This window comes from Schistocerca piceifrons, chromosome 1, assembly GCF_021461385.2.
Source record: "Schistocerca piceifrons isolate TAMUIC-IGC-003096 chromosome 1, iqSchPice1.1, whole genome shotgun sequence".
Classification (NCBI taxonomy): domain Eukaryota; kingdom Metazoa; phylum Arthropoda; class Insecta; order Orthoptera; family Acrididae; genus Schistocerca; species Schistocerca piceifrons.
This window is the reverse complement of record NC_060138.1, coordinates 608,461,160-608,483,298: the sequence shown is the minus strand read 5'-3', so window position 1 is coordinate 608,483,298 and position 22,139 is coordinate 608,461,160. Positions and strand designations below refer to the sequence as shown.

The window sequence follows — 22,139 nt, the reverse complement described above, 5'->3', positions numbered from 1 at the left end:
AAGGTTGTGTAGTGTACAAACTCCATATTTTATGTTTACAGTAAGTGACAAATGTTTGGCAAGATTAACTGGTAATGTTGCGATCAAGCAACACCGAAATCAAGTCCAGTAAAAACATAAAAAAGCTTGAGTCTCAAATGGACTGGCATATGGGAGATAGCTTGCTTTAAATGCTGTGAAACTCCCCGTAGTGAAAGAGTTTAAGCACAGGAGCTACTGTAGAAGCAGCACTAATTCTTTTCTACAGTACTAGAAAATTATCTGATTATCTGGCTGTAAATGTGTTCTCTAAAGCACTGACAGAAAATCTGCTGCTGGAAAAAGTCACACTTATAAAAACAGTGCTTTTGTCACTTTCTGTCTCCTGTTGGTTTTGATAGCCATGTTGTTATTAGTATGTTAATAAGAGATTTAACATTTGTGCTGTCCATTTATTATTGTTATCTTTAAAGCTAAATTTCAAATTTAATAAAACCATGAATGTGTACCCATCATGGATAAAATCCAAGCTTATTGTTACCTTGTTGTTTTATTACACAGTTTGGGGTTGCTGTTGTTATAACCAATCAGGTTGTGGCACAAGTTGACGGTGCTGCTTTATTTGCTGCTGATCCAAAGAAGCCTATTGGTGGCAACATCATGGCTCATGCTTCAACCACTAGGTAAGTTGTAAACAGATTACCTAACTACAGGAAGGTTTAATAGATTATTTTTGAATGAAAATTAAGTTGCTGAAGTCACACTATGTCTGACATTAAAAGAATAATCAGAAAGTAAGTTTTATTCGCAATTTAAGGTGCAACTGCACTGCAGTCACAAGAAGGTCATAACTCTTAGAGAGAGATGACAACAGTGCAGACACTTAATTGTGGGTTGTGATAACATGCAAGAAGATCATTATATCCATTGTGAATTGCATTAAGCTGTACAGATCCTGATGACTGCATAGGATCTGTTAGTGCTATCACCAGTATGTTTGTATTGTTCTAAGTGTAATTATAAAGACAGTGCTCTTGGCATGGGTGTGAGTCAGGTGGTTCATTGAAGGATGGAACAATATGTATGCTGTGGAATGCAGTGTGAAAAAATTGTGTTAAGAGGTGAATCAGTCTGTGTTGAATAAAAGATGATGAAGGCCAACATACAGATAACCATGTTGGCTCCATGTGCATTTTAGACCAATTTTCTGGATGCTGCCAGATGAACAGAAGTTTGACAAGGCCTTACAAATGATGTTCTGGATCTCACAGTCATTAATAGAGAGTGCACAAAGCAATGATTCAAAAAGAGCAGAACTGTTGTTATCTCACTACTATGTTGAATGTGATGACCATTTAAATGACTGCCTGGTGTGATTTTCTTTTTTATTGGACCTGAAAGTTTTCCTTGCTAGCAAGAGAGTGCAGAATGACAAACCTGTAAACATGCTGTTGCCAATTGCATGTCATTGTATGAAATTTCAAACTTTGGTACTGGATCAAACAATTTTGTGTCTCATGTTGACAGATCTCTTAACCCAGGTGACACGTTCAAACATAGTTAATGATTTGTATTTCAGGTTGGAGTGAAGTACTTTATTCCATAACATTTTTTGTTGTTTTAATTGGCCAATGGAACTTACTTTCTAGACATTGCTTGTATATTACTAATAGAATGGATAAAAATTATTTTGTAAATAATGGTCTAGAGTTTAGATGCTGTATGTGGTTCAGGATACCATTACCAAATAAACGAAATAAGTGATAATGTATGGAGTATTCATAAATATGCAATTCCCATCTGTGCTTTTGGAGGAAAAAAGAAGAGTTCTACACTGAAAAAAGAAAAGTTCTACACTGCTCCTCAATCTACAAATTTGTCTTCACATTTGGTTAACTCGTGGTAGGGTCTATAATGGCTACATAACAAAAAACTTCATACATGTGTGCATTAACTATCAGCAGTTTTGATTACATGCAGTTCAGGTTTAAGGGGAGACAGTGGCAGTCTTGCACTGATATTTTTGTAAATCCATATCTTCGCCATTTTTTGTTCAATCTCATAGAAATTTTGCACACTTACGTATAGAGATCGAATATGATTAAAAAAAAAATTCAGAACTTTTAATAACAATCTAATGCAGTGATATAATTTTGAATTTTTTATTGCATTATTATTTTAAGGTACACTTTCTCATATTTCGAGGCAAATTTTTTTAATGGTAAAATAATCTACACTAATAGGTGTACAATTAAGTGCAGTAACTTTTTGGTAAATTAATGCTATTATTTTCTGTGATATTTTGGATTCGAACATTTTTACAAGCATACTTTTCAATATATTATCAACCACAAAACTGTGTATAATATCTAGATTAAAATTTTGTTCCTCTTAAATATTGCTTCAAAGTAAAAGAATAGGTGTGCCAAATTTCATTGCAATCCTTCCAATTGTTTCTGATATATGTGTTCCTGAAAGCAGAAAACCTTAAGTTGCAGAAAAATCATTTTAAAGTTTGAATGAAATGTTAAAAAAATCTATCATACCGTAGCTAAAACTGCCCCTTATCCATATTCCATTTCTTCCTCTTCATCCTCTACAGCTCTTTTAGCTTCTCTGCTACTTTGCTTAGCAATTTTTTGTATGTTCTGGACTGAAGTATCCGTCGTCACGATTCTTTACTTATCGGTGATCAGCAGTATCTGCTCAGTGAAGACTCCAGGTGTAAAGCCCAACTTGCTGAGGATGTGAAGTCTTGCCACATTCCCATCATTAAACACTACTGCAGCTTCCAAAGCAGAGATCTTCTCCGCCAAATTGGAAATGAACACAGTCTTTGGACATCATTTCCAAATAAGAGCACTGAAATTTTCATTTGGGTTCTGTGTTTTTCCATGCAGACATTTTTCTTGCAGTTCTGGTGAAGCCAGTGCTCTAAATGTTGGTGTAATGGCCATTGAAACCTCATAAGGAAGGTTATTTTTGTGGGTATAAGCTTCCCCACTTTCCTTACTTTTCAAAAATTGGCACCATTCATTAGAACAGAGGCCATGTTGAGGTGTAGTGTCTGTCGACAAGTAATGAAACCAAATGGCCCATACTGCTTTCCTCATACTGTCCAAGCTTGTGAGGTTACTTCTAATTGCAGCACCATAATAGACTTGTAGGCTGTCAGGTCTCCTCTTTTTTAGTCTGTTTTTACCTCCCAGTGACTTCCCATCCTCTAGTAGCTTGCCTTTATTGTATGCAACAAGTAGTTGGAGTCATCCACCCATCCTCTTCTGAATATGGCCTAAGCACTCCAGTTTCTCAACAGTGCAATCTTTTCCATAGGGCTGACTTTCAACTACATTCTTGAAAGCATTCAAGTCTCCATCTCCTAAATACTGTACGTATTTTACTCCATACTTTTGCAAAGATCTATGGAAAACGAATTTCATGCCTGCAGCTTCCATCCCACCACTGGTGCCTGCATAATTTCTGCTACAAACAGCTATATGGGCTTCTTGCCATTCTGTTTCTTTACCTGCATCAATATATTTCTTGTGCAAGGAACATGCAGAACAATATTTAGACATCACCTCTAAGTCTAATACTTTCCCAGTGTCAACACTAATGATTGTTGAAACTCCATGCAGTGAAGTATTGCCCCCTCTTCATCCAGGAACTGTCACAGGAAACTGCTATATCGTTGCTATTAGTTGCTTCACAATTTTCTTGAATTGCCCCCAGGACTCCCATTTTCATGCTCTCTTCACTTACTTCTGCAATTGCCTTGAGGAGAGCAGTATTCATCGCAGGAAATTTTAGGGGAGGACCAGCCATGTTCATAATACCACATAACAGGTTTCCACCATCTCTTCCAATCCCTATACATTTTAGTCCATAAGCAAATCTCATATTGGCTTCATAGATTCTATTACTGACCTTTGATGCCTTGAATGGTCTGTCAGCATCACAGTTTTGACACAAAATGTGCAATGTGCAAACGAAACCTTCTCTCTTTCCATCATCAACCAAATCCACATTTCCTCCACAAACAGAGCACTTGCAGGCTTTTCTAAGTGCTTCTGCCACCATTTCCAGATCCACAATTCTGAAACCTGTATTTCTGTCATGATTTGTTTCTTCTGACACAATCCCTGTCCCAAGTTTTATTTTAGATGCACTTGAAGACAAGCTAATGTTTGCATCTGCAGGCCCAACCCTAACCTCAATGTCAGTTTTTCACCTTATATTGGAAATATGGGACTTACTATATTTTTTAAATACTTTACCAGGCCTAGGTGCTGTAAAAAGGATCAACAGATTCAACCTTGCACAAAGAATGGCACAATAAATCAAGCGTCACTCGAATTCCACTGAACAGCACAAAACTTGTTAACAACACTCCACAGCCTTCTATACCACACTGATTGAACCAGAAAATGGCTCCACAGCCTTCTTTACAACACTGCTGTTATGTATTAAAAAAACCACAGCATTCTAAAGCTATATTTTCTAAGTTCACATGCTAAATTCTGCAATAAAATTTTTCCTCCATTTGATACATTGAAAAGCGGGCTTGGCGCATTACTCTGCTTAGGGTTTTAATTTTTTTATGCCATTTATAGTTCAAATTTCAAGGAAAAAATTTTGATAATATTCTTAATTATATTTACTGTCAAGCAAATAAAAAATTTGTAAATTTTTCATTATTTCTACCACTGTCTCCCCTTAAAGTGCATGCTTAGTACAGTAGTTGTGTCATTAGTTACCGTGAGCACAAACGACATGTACATTTGCCCAGTTTTTCATATCTCAGGAGGGGTATCTATTGAGAGGCCAGACAAACATGTGGTTCCTGAAGAGGGGCAACAGCCTTTTCAGTAGTTGCAGGGGCGACAGTCCGGATGATTGGCTGATCTGGCCTTGTAACACTAACCAAAACGGCCTTGCTGTGCTGGTACTGCAAACGGCTGAAAGCAAGGGGAAACTACAGCCGTAATTTTTCCCGAGGGCATGCAGCTTTACTGTATGGTTAAATGATGATGGTCGAAGTAGAGAGGATATAAAATGTAGACTGGCAATGGCAAGGAAAGCGTTTCTGAAGAAGAGAAATTTGTTAACATCGAGTACAGATTTAAGTGTCAGGTAGTCGTTTCTGAAAGTATTTGTATGGAGTGTAACCATGTATGGAAGTGAAACGTGGATGATAAATAGTTTAGACAAGAAGAGAATAGAAGCTTTCGAAATGTGATGTTACAAAAGAATGCTGAAGATTAGATGGTTAGATCACCTAACTAATAAGGAGGTATTGAATAGAATTGGAGAGAAGAGAAATTTGTGGCACAACTTGACTAGAAGAAGGGATCGGTTGGTAGGGCATATTCTGAGGCATCAAGGGATCACCAATTTAGTATTGGAGGGCAGCGTGGAGGGTAAAAATCATAGAGGGAGACCAAGAGATGAATACACTAAACAGATTCAGAAGGATGTAGGTTGCAGTAGGTACTTGGAAATGAAGAAACCTGCACAGGATAGAGTAGCATGGAGAGCTGCATCAAACCAGTCTCTGGACTGAAGACCACAACAACAACATCATCATCTCAGGAACCTGTGTGCAAAATATATTTTCAGAATGGAGGGTAATAGAATGTGGATATTTCAAGGAGAAATAGTGAGTATGAAAATGAAAATGAAGTTCATTAAAAAAGAAGAAGAAATTTTGATATACTGCGAGAAAGGTGAGAATATCACTGACATTTAGCATGTTAAGGGACTTGGTGAATTTGCTGGAGTGCACAGTAGACAACTTAATGAGAGTAAGCTTCAGTTGATGGTTGAGGAAACAGTCCTTCATTCAGGAGCTGAAATTAAAGATAAATCTCTCTATGACTTCAAGTTGTATTGAGGACTTCAAACTTCAGTTATGCTTTCATGATTTAAAACAGCAATATGATGCAACTGTGTCAGATGAAATCCCAGCAGAAGAATATAAAATTAAATAGAATCAAATTGTGACTGAAAAAGGATACCCACTGAAGCAGCTTTTAACTTGAATGAATCTGGCTAATCCTGCCAACAAATATTCATTTCTATTGATGAAGAAACTTTTGGGTCATTCCTTGTCAAGTGTCCCAGTTTAGAAGATGATCCCAGCTCGACCATCTTCAATTTTGATGAAATTTGTACAGGATATACCTGAGGGCCCTACATGAACTTTTGCAAAGTTTCAGGCTCACCTGTATCTTGGTTCATGTGCTAGAGCCATTTTCGTGAAGACCACTTTTACAGAGACCGAAAAGTCGTGAAGAAATCGTCAAGTTTGGCAATCCACTGTTCCTAATGTAAAAGAGCTAGACTCTTGCCTCTGGGTATAGTGGTACAACTTTGTGTGCTCTACACACAAATGTTGCAAGTAGAGTTCAGAAAGCAATGCATTCGGAATAATCTCAGTTCAAAGTGGGCAACAAATCATGTTGCGAGAAATTTGCCCCATAGTTTAATGAGGCATAAGTAGTGGAGGAAGTGCGCTATGGGCCTGGTTTTTTGCCAAACTACTGTCTGTCTGGGTGTTTAGTATATGACAAATTTTGGCCTGTTTTGTATGTTTAATTACTGTCCTATCATCCTGTAAATTTGCTAAAAAACATGAATGTATCAAAATATACCCGTGTTCAAAGTCATGTATCTCAAAATGGACACCTACCACATTACATTCATTTACACCATTCAGCAGAGCACATTTCATTCTATTAGAAAACTTATTTTCATTTTGGTGTCTCATTGGGTAAGGTGCAAAAAATTCGCCTAAACTATTGACATTTTTGGTAATTCGGAAAATCCTTGCGTTGGTCCATGGTGGCTATGCCACTACCAATCTCAAGACTGGTAATCCCATCACCAAGGGGCCAAGCCCGATAGCCATGCATGGTCAGCCACGGGTAGGTTTCTTTACTGCAGGTTCCCAAATCTGAAAGTGGGTGTCTAGCAGGTTCCCAAGTCGGAAAGCGAATATCTAGCAGGTTCCCAAGCCTTTTTTGGGTCTCACTGTGGTTCCCAAGGCGTAATACAGACTTCTTCAATTGTTAAATGTTTTAAATTTTTTGCTGATGTCCAAAACTATTGCTTCCGGCAAACTGTATTGAGACACTGTACATCAATTCTCAAAACATTTCTCTTTATGAATTTTTGCATCTTCAATGATTTCTTTTTTAATATAAATGAATTCAATGCCATTCTCCACCAGGGTTTCGACTACCTCTTGTCGTACCCTGAAATCAGAAATGTCCTGCCCACTATCCTTACCACCGCTCCCACAGTGATATTGTGCTGTCCACTGAACCTACACAATATATTCGTCCATCCTCACACGAGCCCTGCTCCCAACCCCTTACCTCATGGCTCATACTCATGTAATAGACCTAGATGCGAGGCCTGTCCCAGACATTCTTCCACCACTACCACCACCTACTCCAGTCCGGTCACAAACATCGCCTATCCCATCAATGGCAGGGCTACCTGCGAAACTAGTCATATGATCTACAAGCTAAGCTGCAACCACTGTGCTGCATTCTATGTGGGCATGACAACCAACAAGTTGCTTGTCTGTGTGAATGGTCACTGACAAACTGTGGCCAAGAAATAAGTGGACCACCCTGTTGCCGGGCATGCTGCCAAACATGACATCCTTCATTTCAATGACTGCTTTGCAGCCTGTGCTATATGGATTCTTCCCACCAACAGCAACTTTCCTCAATTGCTCAGATGGGAACAGTGTTCCCATAACCCTCCTGGCCTCAACCTTCGTTACGTCATTGTCCTCACCCATTCAGCCCCTTCTCTGTTCCTATTCCAGCACTACACAGCCCTCATTCGACCATCACACTCAGTCTTCTCTTTTTCTGCTACCCCTCCCCTCATCACCCCCTCTCCCCCCCCACCTCTCCCCTGCCCTCCATCTTCCTCCCGACTGTACATAGCTGCCCTCCTTCTCTTCACCTCGTCCCTGCATGCTCCCCAGCAGCACTGCACTGTCCACTACCCCTCCCTTATGATCCCTCCCCCTCCCCACCCTAGCCTCGCTACTACCACCCGGGCACCACTCCCAACATGCACTGGTGCTGCTGCTTGCAGTGTGGCTTCAGTTGGCCGAGACTGCAATCGTGTGTGTGAGTTGCATTTGCGTGAGTGTGTGACCATTGTCTATTTTTAACGACTGCCTTTCTGGCTGAAAGCTTTATTTGTGACAGTCTTTTTGTTGTGCCTATAAGTGTCTCATCATCTTCGCTATATGGTGAGTGGCAACTTTCCTTTTCATAGCAATATGAAAATAATGAATAGCTTCTCACCATAAGGAGGAGACACTGAGTAACAGTTAGGCACATAAAAAGACTGATATATATTTTAGCTTGTGGCCAAAAGACCTACTCCAGAAATAGAAAACAACATACATTTACACAAGTACAACTCACACATACATGACCACTGTCTCTGCATCCACAGTGGCAAGAGATCGTGATCGTGTACCAGGTGTACCGGTATGAAATGAGCGTTAAGATACAAATGTGTCAATAAAGAACATTTGTTGTGAACGAGCCCAAATTTTTTTTTTTGTTTGGTTGGTATGACATCTGTCAAAGATATTTAGCATACATCAAGTCATGGAACAAACAACATCATGTTTTCATCGTGTTAACAATGTCGAATTTTGTACCAGAAAGTGATGATTTGCAGAAAGCATTAATTTTCTGTTTTCATTTGAAAAAAAGTGCTGCAGAGTCGCATCGAATGCTTATGGTAATCATGCTCTATCAGAAGCAACATGCAAAAGATGGTTTCAACAGCTCAGAAATAATGATTTTGATGTAAGAAATGAAGAACGTGGAAGACCACCAAAAAAGTTCGAAGACGCCGAATTGCAAGCAATATTGGATGAAGATGATACTTTGAGTCAGAAGCAAATGGCAGCAATGCTAAATGTTGCACAACAAACAATTTCCGGCCTTCGGAAAGTTATGGGAAAGATCCAAAAGTGTGGAAAATGGGTGCCACATTAATTGAATGAAAGACAGATGGAAAACCGTATAACCATGTGTCAAATTTTGCTTCAAAGACATGAAAGAAAATCAATTTTGCATTGAATTGTTACTGGCGATGAAAAATGGATTTATTTTAAGAATCCTAAATAGGAAAAATCATGGGTTAATCCGGGACAACCATCAACATCGACTGCAAAACCAGATCGATTCGGCAAGAAGACAAAGCTCTGTGTTTAGCTTCTGAAACCTGGTGAAACTGTGAATACTAATCGCTACAGACAACAAATGATCAATTTGAACTATTCATTGGTCGAAAAAAGACCAGAATGGGCCAGAAGACATGGCAAAGTAATTTTTTTACATGACAATGCACCTGCACACAAAGCAAAACTGGTTCAGGATACAATCAAAACACTTGGCTGGGAGCTGCTATCCCACTTGCCATATTCACCAGACTTGGCCCCCTTCCGACTACCATGTGTTTTCATCAATGGGACACGCATTGGCTGAGGAATACTTGGATTCCTACAAAGAATTCAAAAATTTGGTATCTGATTGGTTTGCTTCAAAAGACGACCATTTCTATTGGCATGGTGTCCACAAATTGCCAGAAAGGTTGTCAAAATGTATAGAAAGCAATGGCCAGTACTTTGAATAAAACGTTTTTACTTTTCAATTCAAAATTAGTGTTTCATTTTCACAAAAAAACACTCATTTCATACCAGTACACCTGGTATGTGTAAGTCATGGACCTGTGAACGTGTGTGTGTTTTCTACTTCAGAAGATTATCTTTTGGCCAAAAGGTAAAATGTATAGCAATCTTTTTGTTTCACATGTCTGCAACTCACCGTCTCCTCTATAAGGTGAGTAGCAATTGTTATGTGATAATTTGCAATATTCTCTAGCAGAGAGCAACACTGTACCCTCGTTGTAAGGCAAAGCTGTTGTTGTCATCGTCTTCGTCTGTGGCCTGAAGTCTAGTATGAAGTGGCTCCTCCATGTTAATGTATCCTGTACAAGCCTCTCCATCTCATAATAATTGCTGTAACATATGAACTTCCTTACTGTATTCATCCCTTGGTCTGTCTCTACAGTTTCTATGCCTCACATTAATCTCCAATTCCGGAATACGGCTCAGAATATGTCCTATCAACCAACGCATTACTGTAGTCAAGTTGTGCCATGAATTTCTTTTCTCCCAATTTCATTCAGTACCCTCTCATAGTTATGTTATCTACCCATATAATCTTCAGCAATCTTCTGTAGCATAACATTTCAAAAGCTTGTATTCTCATCTTGTCTGAACTGCTTATTGTCCATGTTTCACTTCAGTACAAGGCTACATTTCAGGTAGGTTCAGAAAAGCCTTCCTAGCACCTAAATTTATATTTGATGTTAGCAAATTCTTCTTTTCAGACCCGCCCCCCCCCCCCCCCCCAGGTGGCACACAGTTTTTTCACGAGTTAATGCGTGGCACATATGGGGCCCCAAGCTATTGTGGTCCATTCTCCTTTCTGTGCATGCATTTCCTTTCCTGTGCCCCTCCCTCCTTGTCCTCGCTTCTTATCCTCTGCCCCTCCTTCCCCTCTCGCAGTGTTTTAAAATGATGTCAGCCTGGCTATTCACCTGGTTTCTTGTATTCCTTTCAGTTTTTGTTTCCCTTTTCATCCATCCTTTTTGGCATATTTGGTCCACATTTGGGGTTTGACCACCACTTCTAAATTTTCTCTCCATGGTGTAAGCCTTTTAGGGGAAGAACTCCCTCCCTAGCATCTATGGTATAGATATATCTCCCTTTCTCCCTCCCATCTCTCTTTTCCCACCATAGGCCTTCTCTGCCCTACTAGGTCACTAGCCAGTCCATGTGATGGGGCTGTTATCTACCCATCTGGCTGAGCCCCCTGACAACACAGGAGTCAAACTTCTGGTACCTGAACCGTTGCATTCTCGTGTGTGCCAATCAGTGGTTGCTTGTTATTCTGGGTCATCGGAACCCTCAGCAATGGCCACTGTTCCAGATGGCCCCTGCTGTGGCTAGATGACGCTCGTGGGGAGAGCCCGTGATTGGAGTGGGTGGTATAAGGGTGGATGCTTTGCATATAAAATATACCAAGCTCCAAAAAGTTGTCCATTCTTCTGTGGCCATCTCTTTGGTTGGTAATGGCTCATTTAATGCTGCTTTTATGACTCTGCAGCCTTCCCTTCCCAGGCTACATGACTGGAGGAGGGCCAGGCCTGCCAGCTTGGGGTGAAACACTTTCCCTGATACCTGGTCTGCACTAGGACTAATGGAGACACGTTCACCACCACTAAGCTGTTATTTTTATGGAAAATATCAAAGACAAGTTTGGCGAAGTGGAGTGTCTCAGTAAGATACAGTTGGGTTTGCTATTGATCAAAACATCTTCTGCAGCCCTTCGTGCTTGTGACCATCTTGGCAGTGCCCCAGTGACCAATACTCCTCACCAGTCTTTGAATACAGTTCAGGGAGTCATTTTTCATAAGAATCTCATCCTTCAAACTGATAAGAAACTCTGGGCCAGTTGGGAAAGACAGGGTGTACATTTTGATCAGTGTTATCAGAAAGGTCTTAAAAACATTCGCACTGAAACTGGTGCCTTTATTCTGGCCTTTGAGGAGAGACCCCCCTGGAGAAGGTCAAGGTTATGTGTTATCAGTGTGATGTGAAGCCATATGTCCTGCCACCCATAAGGTGTTTTTGGTGCTTTCGTTTTGGGCACATGTCTTCCCACTGTACGGCATACCATCAATGTGGTGAATGTGGACACCCTTTCCATGAGGGGAGCCCCTGTGTTCCGCCGCCCATGTGGTGCTCAGTTTATAAGAAGGAAAGAAAGATCCAAGAGTATAAATAAGTCCATTGATCGTTTATCTTACACTGAGGTTCATCAGAAGTATGACTGACTTCACCCTGTGTTGAAGACATCCAACATTGCCTCTTTTATGTCCTTTCCCTCTCCTCCCTCCTCCTTATTCAGTTCTGCCCCCTCTCCTCTCCCCCTCCTCTGCGATTCTCACGCTCTCCCCTCTGGGTGCCGCATTCCCTCCTCGGCTGGAGAAGTGTCCCATTTCTTCAGTGCCCACTGCTGATGGGGATCCCCTCTAAGATTCCTCTCTGTGGCATCCATGCACCCCAAGGTCGTCCACTCTCTTTCAGCTTTGGATCTTGCAGAAGCCTACTCTCCCTCCATGCCCTGCTCTCCTCGACCTATGAAAGAGACAAAGAAGAAACATGAGTCACAGGACAAGACCCCACAGTGCCCCAAGAGGCACCATCTCCCTCCTTGCGACCTGAGTCTAACCTCCTCTTTACGGCTGCCACTCCATCCTCATTGGTGACAGATGGTGATCTGGTGGCGTGATTGGCTCCAGCCCATTCACTTTCCATTTGGATCCCCATTGCATGCTTGTCAGTAAATACTAAAGCCACCTCCTGGAGTTGCAATCCCTTATTTCATTTTACTCAGCATCTTGTGTCATTCTCCGGGAGCCTCATTGCACTGATACTCACCGACTCTTTGTGGGTTCCATGCTTTCGTTCGGAGCCAGGTCAGCCCTTTGAGGGCATCCAGTGGCATTTGCACGTTGGTCCATATGGACATAGTTAATGCATCGCTCCCTCTTCATGTATCACATTGGAAGCAGTTACCATACAGGGCCACTTGGACTTTGGGGTCACGTTTTGCAGTCTCTATCTCCCTCCTGATAGGCCTCCTACACCCACTACCCTAACTGCCCTCCTTCAGCAACTCCCCTTTACCTTCCTACTCCATGGGGATTTTTATGCCTACCACACTTTAGGGGGCAGTGCTTTTTTTCTAGTCAAGGATATCTCATTGACCAATTTCTTGTGGAACACAACCTGTATCTAATTAATGATGGTTCCCCTACTCATTTTAGTGCCACATATGACATTTTCTCTGTCATTGATTTTTTTGCTCACTTCCTGTCCTCTTCTTCCTTCCTTCCTTCCACTGGTCGCCACACAATGACTTTTGGGACAGTGATCACCTCTCATTGATTCTCATTCTCTTCCCACTCCTGATGTCCAGGTTACCCCATTGAGCTTTCCGTCATGCTGATTGGCCTCTATATACCTCCCAGATCTTGTTTACACCTACTCTGTCAGGTTTTATTGGTGAAGTCATTTGTAATCTCTCCGATAAGATAATTCATGCTGCTGGCATTGCTGTTCCATGCTCAATGGGCCCCATTTGCCGCCATCCAGTTCCGTGGTGGAGCACGGCCATGATCATAGTCGGTGCCTTACAACATCGTGATTGACTCCTGTTCTCCAATGGTATATTACCTTTAAACGGCTTTGCACCAAATCCTGTTACTTAATAAAACACAGCAAATGAGTGTATTGGTTCTTCTGTCCCTTTGTCGTGGGTGTGGGCTATACTCTGCACCCTCCCAAGATTGTCAGCGGCAGTCTTCTGTTTCAGGCCTTGCCCTTCCAGGTGGCCTTTGTACGGGTCCATGAGCCATTCGGAACACCTTGTAACCCATTTTGCGATGGCATCAACACCAACCTCCTGTCCATACACCTTCCTCCTCCGGAAACAGCAAGCTGAGATCTTCTGGCCCTCTCTTGTTCCCATGATACAGCCCCTGCTCCTGATTCCATCCATAACCAACTGCTTCAACTCCTCAATCCTTCATAACGGCAATATCTCTTCAAGGCATTTTCCCCTGTTATTGGAGAGACGGCTTTGTGGTTCCTGTCATTAAGCTCGGGAAGAATCTGTCATCCCTTGATAGTTATCATCCCATAAGGCTGACCAGTGTCCTGTGCAAGTAACCTGAGTGGATGGTAGCTCGTTAGCTCAGTTGGGTCCTCAAATCACGAGACCTTTTATCACGTTACCGATGCGGCTTTCGGGGCGGGGCTGTGGCTGTGGCTGTGGCTGTGGCCACGGCCACGGCCACGGCCACCTACTCCCACCACATGGTGTTCTTCCCTCTGCGTCTCCTGGCAGGAATCTTATCATCCTCTACCGTCTTCGTATTAGCCATACTAGGTTGACCCATGGTTTTTTACTCCAAAATGAGGCACCCGCCATCCTGCAGTTGTGGTGCCCATGCCTTTTGGCCCTTTGCCCTGAATATGCTCTCCCACCTTCCTTGTCCTGGGAGTTAGCAGATGACCCTTGCTTTTTTTACATTTGTCCTCAGTTTTCTTTGTGAAAGTGGTTTGTCCTCACAGGTATAAGTCCTTGAATTTCCCTCTGGAATTGGTGCGCCTCAGTTATTGTTGGCATCCTTGGTTATTAAGGCCTTGGTCTTGTCTCTGCTCCGGCTTGGTTCTCACACCATTTTCCTCTGGGGGTTTGTGTGGTCTTTTGTGCTGTTTTGTTTCCCCTTTTCTTGGGTCTTCTTCCCCTGATGTTTGTTCCTATTGTGTTTTGATCATAGTATGGTGTGGGGATTGGGAAGGGTCAGTGGTGGTGCTGGTGCTCCAATACACGTAGTGTTTCTGGTGCCTTTCTCACTGTTCTCTGTTCTTTCGTCTTCCTGATGTTCCTTTTACCTCTTTGCTTGCCCCATTTTTCCTTCCACTTGACTGGACTGTCCTGTTTGTGTTGTACCTCCCTTGGTTTCTGTTTCCTTAGATTATGAGACCAATGATCTCGTCCCCTTCCACAACCAACCATCTTTTTCAGAAATGGTTTCCTAACTATAACCAGTCTGCATTTTGTGTCCTCCTACTTCAGCTATCATCAGTTATTTTTGTGCCCAAATAGTAAAACTCATCTGCTACTTTTAGTGTCTCATTTCCACATCTAATTCCCGCAGCATTGTCTGATTCAGTTTGACTGCATTTCATTACCCTTGTTTTACTTTCATTCCTGTTCATCATGTAGCTCAAAGTCTCCGTAATCACCATAACATCAAGTAAACAAATGTTCATTACCTAGTGCTGTTAAAATTAAATTTTGTATGGCACAAAGCAGGAGAACAACAGCTGTAAAACAAGAGCAAGAACACATGTAGAAGGGCTTTATATGAAATTTGTGAGCAGAAATTTATATTATCACTGCATTATATATCAGCAGAAAGTGCCAGAACTGCTTATAACCTCACTATATAATGCCCAAAATGTAAAGCAAAATAGTTAAGCATAAATATTTATACACTATGTGATCAAAAGTATCCTGACACGTGGTTGAAAATGATTTATAAGTTTATGGTGCCCTCCACCGGTAATGCTGGAATTCAATATGGTGTTGGCCTTGATGACAGCTTCCACTCTCGCAGGCATACGTTCAATCAGGTGCTGGTAGGTTTCTTGGGAAATGGCAGCCGATTCTTCACAGTGTGCTGCACTGAGGAGAGGTATCGATGTCGGTCGGTGAGGCCTGGCACGAAGTTGGCATTCCAAAACATCCCAAAGATTTTCTGTAGGACTCAGGTCAGAACTCTGTGCAGGCCAGTCCATTACAGGGATGTTATTGTTGTGTAACCACTCTGCCACAGGCCGTGCATTATGAACAGGTGCTCGATCGTGTTGAAATATACAATTGCCATCCCCAAATTGCTTTTCAACAGTGGGAAACAAGATGGTGCTTAAAACATCAATGTAGGCCTGTGCTGTGATAGTGCCACACAAAACAACTAGAGGTGCAAGGCCTCTGCATGAAAAACATGACCGCACTGTAACACCATTGCTTCCGAATTTTACTGTCTCACTACACATGCTGCCAGATGACTTTCACCGGGCATTCGCCATACCCACACCCTGCCATTGGATTGCCACATTGTGTATCATGATTCATCACTCCACACACCGTTTTTCCAGTTCAATTGTCTAATGTTTATGCTCCTTACACCAAGTGAGGCGTCATTTGGAATTTACTAGTGTGATGTGAGCAGCTGCTTGACCATGAAATCCAAGTTTTTTCACCTCCCACCTAAATGTCATAGTACCCGCAGTGGATCCTGAAGCAGTTTGGAATTTCTGTGTGGTGGTCTGGATAGATGTCTGCCTATTATACATTGTGACCCTCTTTCACTGTCAGTAGTCTCTGTCATCCAACAGATGAGGTCGGCTTGTAAGCTTTTGTGCTGTACATGTCCCTTCACGTTTCCACTTCACTATCACATCAGAAACAGTGAACCTAGGGATGTTTAGGAGTGTGGAAATCTCATGTACAGACTATGACACAAGTGACACCCAATCACTTTACCACATTCGAAGTCCGTGAGTTCCGCAGAGTGCCCCATTCTGCTGTCTCACAATGTCTAATGACTACTGAGGTCACTGATATATGGAGTACCTGGCAGTAGGTGGCAACACAATGCACCTAATATGAAAAACATGTTTTTCGTGGTGTCCGGATACTTTTGACCGTATAGTGTATATTCTAGGCCACTGAAGATGCCTTGCAGATAATACAGGTGAAGCTTCCAGGGCAAGAAAAGTTTGTTTTGTTCAGTTGTAACTACAGGGATCTAAAGTAATTGTTATGGACATAATATTACCCATTCCATTCAATTGTTCTTCCAAGTCATTTGCTGTCTCCGATGGAATTGTAGTGTCATCACTAAAGTTTTTATTTCTTCTCCCTGAACTTTTAATTCCTTTTCTTAATTTCTTCTTTCTTTCTTTTACTACTTGCTCAGTGTACAGATTGAATGACATCAGGCGTAGGCTGCAACGCTGTCGTCTCACTCCCCTATTCAACTACTGCTTCCCTTTCATGTTCTTCTATTCTTGTAACTGCAGTTTGCTTTCTGTACAAGCTGTTTATAACCTTTCACTCTCTGTATTTTATCCATGCTACATTCAGAGTATTAGATTGTATTCCAGTCAACTTCGTTAAAAACGCTTTCTCTAAGTCTACAAATGGTTTAAATATAGGTTTGCCTTTCTGTATCTTCCAGAATAAGTTGGAGGGACAGTATTGCCATGTATGTTCCTACATTTCTCTGGAACCCAAACTAATCTCCTCTAGAGGTCAGCATTTTCCATTCTTCTGTAAATAATTTGTATCAGTATTTCGCAACCATGATTTATAGACTGATAGCTTGGTAATACTTACCCATGTCAGAACTTCATTTGTCATAGTTTAATTTTGTACTGCAACACGTTTGCACTGGAGGGTGTAGTTTTAGAGTTATTCAAGAAAAATGTACAAAAATGATATTTAATGTGCTCTATCTCAGAAACCATTCAGAATAGGGCATATGTCCATATGAAGTTTTTCATTCAGAATTGCTAATACTATCACCCCTCAAAGAATGTACTTTTCCTCCAGATTCACCCTGTATATTCATTTCACCTTCCAGCTTTTCCTTATTTGCTTAGTACTGACTTGCCATCTGAACTCCTGATATTAAAACAGTTGCTGCTCTTTTCTCCAGAGGTCTCTTTAATCTACATTTCTCCTACTTTCCTGTTTCTACAGCCTTGCTATTTGTCTGGTACCCATTCCCGTGTAGCCATTTGACACTTTCTGCCGACCTCACTTTTAAGACCTCTGTATTCCCTTTCACCTGCTTCATTTGCTGCATTTTTGTATTTTAGCCTATCATCAGTTAAATTCAATATCTCCTGTGTTATCCAAGCGTTTTTACCAGGGCTTGTCGTTTTATGTATTGTACTATTCTTTCTCTTCCTTTTCCTTCTGTTAAATTGCAGTGTTTCACAGTTAAATTTTCCTCTCCCTTAAGTATCTGAATAATTCCTTTTATCTCATCATCCATTCTTTCAATGTGTTCATCAACTGCAGAGGTAGTTAGTATATGAATTTTTTCCACTGTCATAGGTGTTGACTTTATGTCTATCTTGGCTACAATAATATGTTCACTTTGTTGTTGATAGTAGTGACCTGCTTACTTACTTTTGTAGTCTTTATTAGACCCACTCTTCCTGCATTACACCTGTTCGATTTTGTACTTATGACCCCCATTCACCTGACCAGGAATCCTGCTCTTCCTGTCCCATCAGTTCACGAATTTCCACTGTTATCTAACTTCAACTTATCTATTTCCCTTTTTCAGTTCTGTACATTCACCTCACTAGAAATCCTGCTATTCCTGCCACAGTAGTTCAGTAATTTCCACTGTATATAACTTCAACCTATACATTTCCCTTTTTAAATTTGCAAACCTATCTACTTGATTAAGGGATCCAGCATTCCACACTCCAGCCCATAGAATGCAATCTTTTTGAGTAGTCCCTACACAAAGATACAAATGAGGGGGGAGGGGCTGTTTTACCTCCAGAATATTTTACTTAAGAGGTTGCTATCATAATTTAACCACACAGAAGAACGACTTGCCCTCAGGATTAATAACCACTGTGGTTTCCCCTTGCTTTCCGCCATTTGCAGTATCAACATAGCATAACCATGTTCGCCATCTTTACAAGGTCAGATCAATATCCTGTCTGTTGCCCCTTGCAACTACAGAAGAAGCTGCTTCCTCTCTTCAAGAACCACAAGTTTGTCTGGCCTTTTTACAGATGCTCTTCTATTGTGGTTGCACGTACAGTATGGCTATTCGTATCCATCTGTATCAGTGAGCCACTAGAGCCACCCCACCATGGCAAGGTCCATCATGGTTAATGGTGGGGGAGGGGGAGGGGGTCGCGAAGTCAAAGCAACTTAACCATTATCAGAATTCAGAGCAGTGTCAATCAGTGGTACAGTGCACCAGAGAAAGAAGACAGGACTTCATCAGTGGGCACCAGTCTGGGCATCAACACTTTGAACAATCTGGCTGAGGTGAAAGCAGTTGCAGATTCCGACTGAAATCTTGAGTGTGAGAGTGTCAACAGATAAAAGGAATCACAAAGGGACTGTGTATGAAATCATTATGACATAATAATAGACATGCAGAAGTTTGTGGATCCCCCCCCCCCCCCCCCCCCCTAGTGTTTTAACTTGGATAGGAGGAAAAAGAGTGCTGATTACTAATTATTTCACAGCAGGTGACAGTTGTTGATGAAATGCGGGGCTTCAAGGAATTGTCCGGGGTGGGGGTGGGAGGGGGGGGGGGAGCAGTCTAAAGCATGTACAAAGACATCTTAATCAAAGAATGCTTAAGTGAGCATATTGTAAATGAACTTGATAACCATTGTTACCTTGGCCTGGAAGATGCTATTCTTGCGTATTTCATCCTATACTGACTGCAATTTTCTTGCTAATGCTTAAATGCCTGAGAAAGGTCATACGCATCCACAAAGACATCAGCAAAATGTATATTCTTCACAGCAAAATGTTCCTGTCATGCATCAATGTTAAGGAGAGACTTTTGGGAAAGCCAGTTTCAAATACTCTTTACCGTATGAGTCCGCCCCTAATTACCTCCTTTTATTCTGCTGCTCAATTCTTGTTTGAAAAACATCATTTTGGGCCAGTTAATAACATGGGTTGGTATGATGAGTGCACTGAAATAGAATCCAGTTCAAGACTTTCTACTAGGTAAAGAGGAATAGGAGACTTTCTTTCAGTGATATATTGATGTTTATGAGTCTTATTTTGATGAATATTAACTGTATGTAAAAAAAATTTTCAAACATGCTGACCAGATGTACTTCACGATTCCTTATTGGAATAAAATGTGCTCCGCTCTCTTTTTCCACGCTCTATATGTTTCATTTAACAAAGAAATTAGTTACCAGCTGCATACCTGTTTCTGGATAGATGAATGAAAAGTAGTTGATTTCATTTGCAATTTTGCTACTCCCTTCTCTAGCTTCATAGAACATGTTTACAATTCTAATGGCTTGTAAAGTGTTACTAAAAGTGGGGAGAGGCACTTTATTTCTTTCGCGAACTTCATGGGTCACTGTGGCCCTGATTGTTCACTTCATTTGCAGTTTTGTTAGTTTGCACTTCAGTTCCAACAAGGTCACCATCTATTGTTGCTACATTTCATAGTCCAACTGATTGAGATTGTTACAGTTGATGTCTGGCAACGATGCAGACAGCAGCAGATCGCCAGTGTCATTGAATGTGTCTTCAATATTGGTGGCATTTATTCCTTCAGTTGTGATTCCCACATGACGGAAGCAGTTCTTGATGGCTTGTGCTCTGATCTGCCTCCAAACTTTGGTAAAGCATCTGATTGCATCAATCAGTGTAATGGAATAAGTTTCTTCTCACTGCATTGTATCATTTTCAGTTATATGATCTTATGGTAGTGACATGCCAGACTCCTAATTACTCCATGGTCCATAAGCTGCAATAAGCTTGTCATTTTACAGGAAGAAATACAAGGTTAATATTCTCCAACTGAGAGAGTGGAGGATGTGCTAGACAATTGTCAAGAAGAACCAGTATCTTCCTTTTATGACTTCTAAGCTCCTGATCCCAATGCCTTATTTCAGCTTCAAAGAGTTCCGAGGTCATCCAGGACTTTTTATTAGCATTGCAGCGCACGGGCAGATTTTTTACATGCTTAAAATAACTAGGATTTTTTGATTTACCTATCACGAGCAATTTTTTCTTCCCAGTTCCATCTGTGTTAGCAGAAACCTGAACTGTTATTTGTTCTTTAGATAACTTGCCATCAACATATTTTTCGCACTTGAATTTCAGAGTTTGTCAGGTGTCAATGTAAAGAAAATGCCAGTGTTGTTTGCCTTACAGATGTCACAGTGTGCATCTTCTACACCAATTGTAGGTCACACAGTAGTAAGCCGTTGTTGGATTGTGTTAGTATTCACACTGTTGACTTCACCGCTCACTCTGTCAAAAGTAATGCTGTGACATTGCTGGAATCTGTCAGTACAGCCACTGCTGCACATAAATTCCTCATCTTTTAATTTCATTGCAAATTCTTCTGCTTTCACCATAAGGAGTGGTCCACTGAAGGGTACATTTATGCTTCTCTGCCGGCCAGGGTGGCCAAGCAGTTCTAGGCGCTACAGTCTGGAACCGCGCGACCGGTACGGTCGCAGGTTCAAATCCTGCCTCAGGCACGGATGTGTGTGATGTCCTTAGGTAGTTAGGTTTAAGTAGTTCTAAGTTCTAGGGGACTGATGACCTTAGAAGTTAAGTCCCATAGTGCTCAGAGGCATTTTTTATGCTTCTCTGTTCAGCTTTTCATAATCACTTTAGATCCATTTTGTTCAAAAGCAGTAACAGTTTTATTCTTGTTCTTCCAAATCATTAGGACTGTGAAATTTGCAAGGCCAAATTGATGACACACATGGGCCTTTTTAGTTCACTTTTTCCTCCAACGAAAAAACTTTTCTTTTACTGGTCGTGCTGTTCTAAAATCCTTGCACTTCATAACAAATTGCAAGGGAAAGTGATATAACATGTATTGTTGACAAGTTCTCTGATTGCCTCCACTATTGTAGTAACGATGAGGTAAGGAGTTTATACTACATCTGTTGCTGATGGAAGAGTAGACAGAACAACACGCCATGTTGCCGTATTATGATAGATTTCCTTCTACAGTACATTGATTGTTGGAAAGTCTTGTTGCTAACTTGAGGCTGAAAATGATGAAATGTACGAGGTAAAGGCATATACATTTGTCGTATTAAGCAAGGATGAGAAGTGTGTCCCTTACGAGGAATAAGGCTGTACCACAGAAATCACGATGTTATAGCCAAGTTCTCATAACTGATGACATTATAAGAAAGTTCAACTACATTAAAATTTGGTTGATGAATTTTAACTTAAAATATTTAATTTTTATTCACAGGTTGTATCTGAGAAAAGGAAGAGGTGAAACCAGGATCTGTAAGATATATGATTCCCCATGTTTACCAGAAACAGAAGCGATGTTTGCTATAAATGCAGATGGTATTGGAGATGCCAAAGAGTGAAATTGATACTCTGCTGTAAAAAAGATCTTTTGTACAGTAAAATTAGCTAATAAGAGTGTTAAAACATGTCGTTTTTATGTATATTCTTATTAAAAAAATCCAAACCTCGAACTACCTTTTTGTTCAGTAATTATGTTCTGATCAGTATGACTTTCTGGAATTGTTTTGTGGCTGAGGAAAAAGAGTGTAAATGGATGTGTACCCAGCTTTTATAGATTAATTTTATTATGTAAAGTAGGGTAACATACATTGAGAATATCAGTTTCCATTGATTTTTAATCCTAAGCTAACACTGAAATTACTTCAATGTATAATTCATTATAAA

General features: G+C 40.9%; 1 protein-coding gene across 2 annotated transcripts in view; it reads left to right on the top strand.

Annotated features, from left to right (window-relative positions):
- Positions 1-21,925, top strand: part of LOC124791187 (DNA repair protein RAD51 homolog 1) — an 84,957-nt gene extending 63,032 nt beyond the window's left edge. For both annotated transcript variants that reach the window (XM_047257840.1, XM_047257841.1), the window contains 2 exons: positions 541-662; positions 21,691-21,925. In XM_047257840.1, the coding sequence (XP_047113796.1) occupies positions 541-662; positions 21,691-21,814 (246 nt within the window). In that variant the 3' untranslated portion in view covers positions 21,815-21,925. The remainder of the gene's footprint in view (positions 1-540; positions 663-21,690) is intronic.
- The last annotated feature ends 214 nt before the right edge of the window (positions 21,926-22,139 follow it).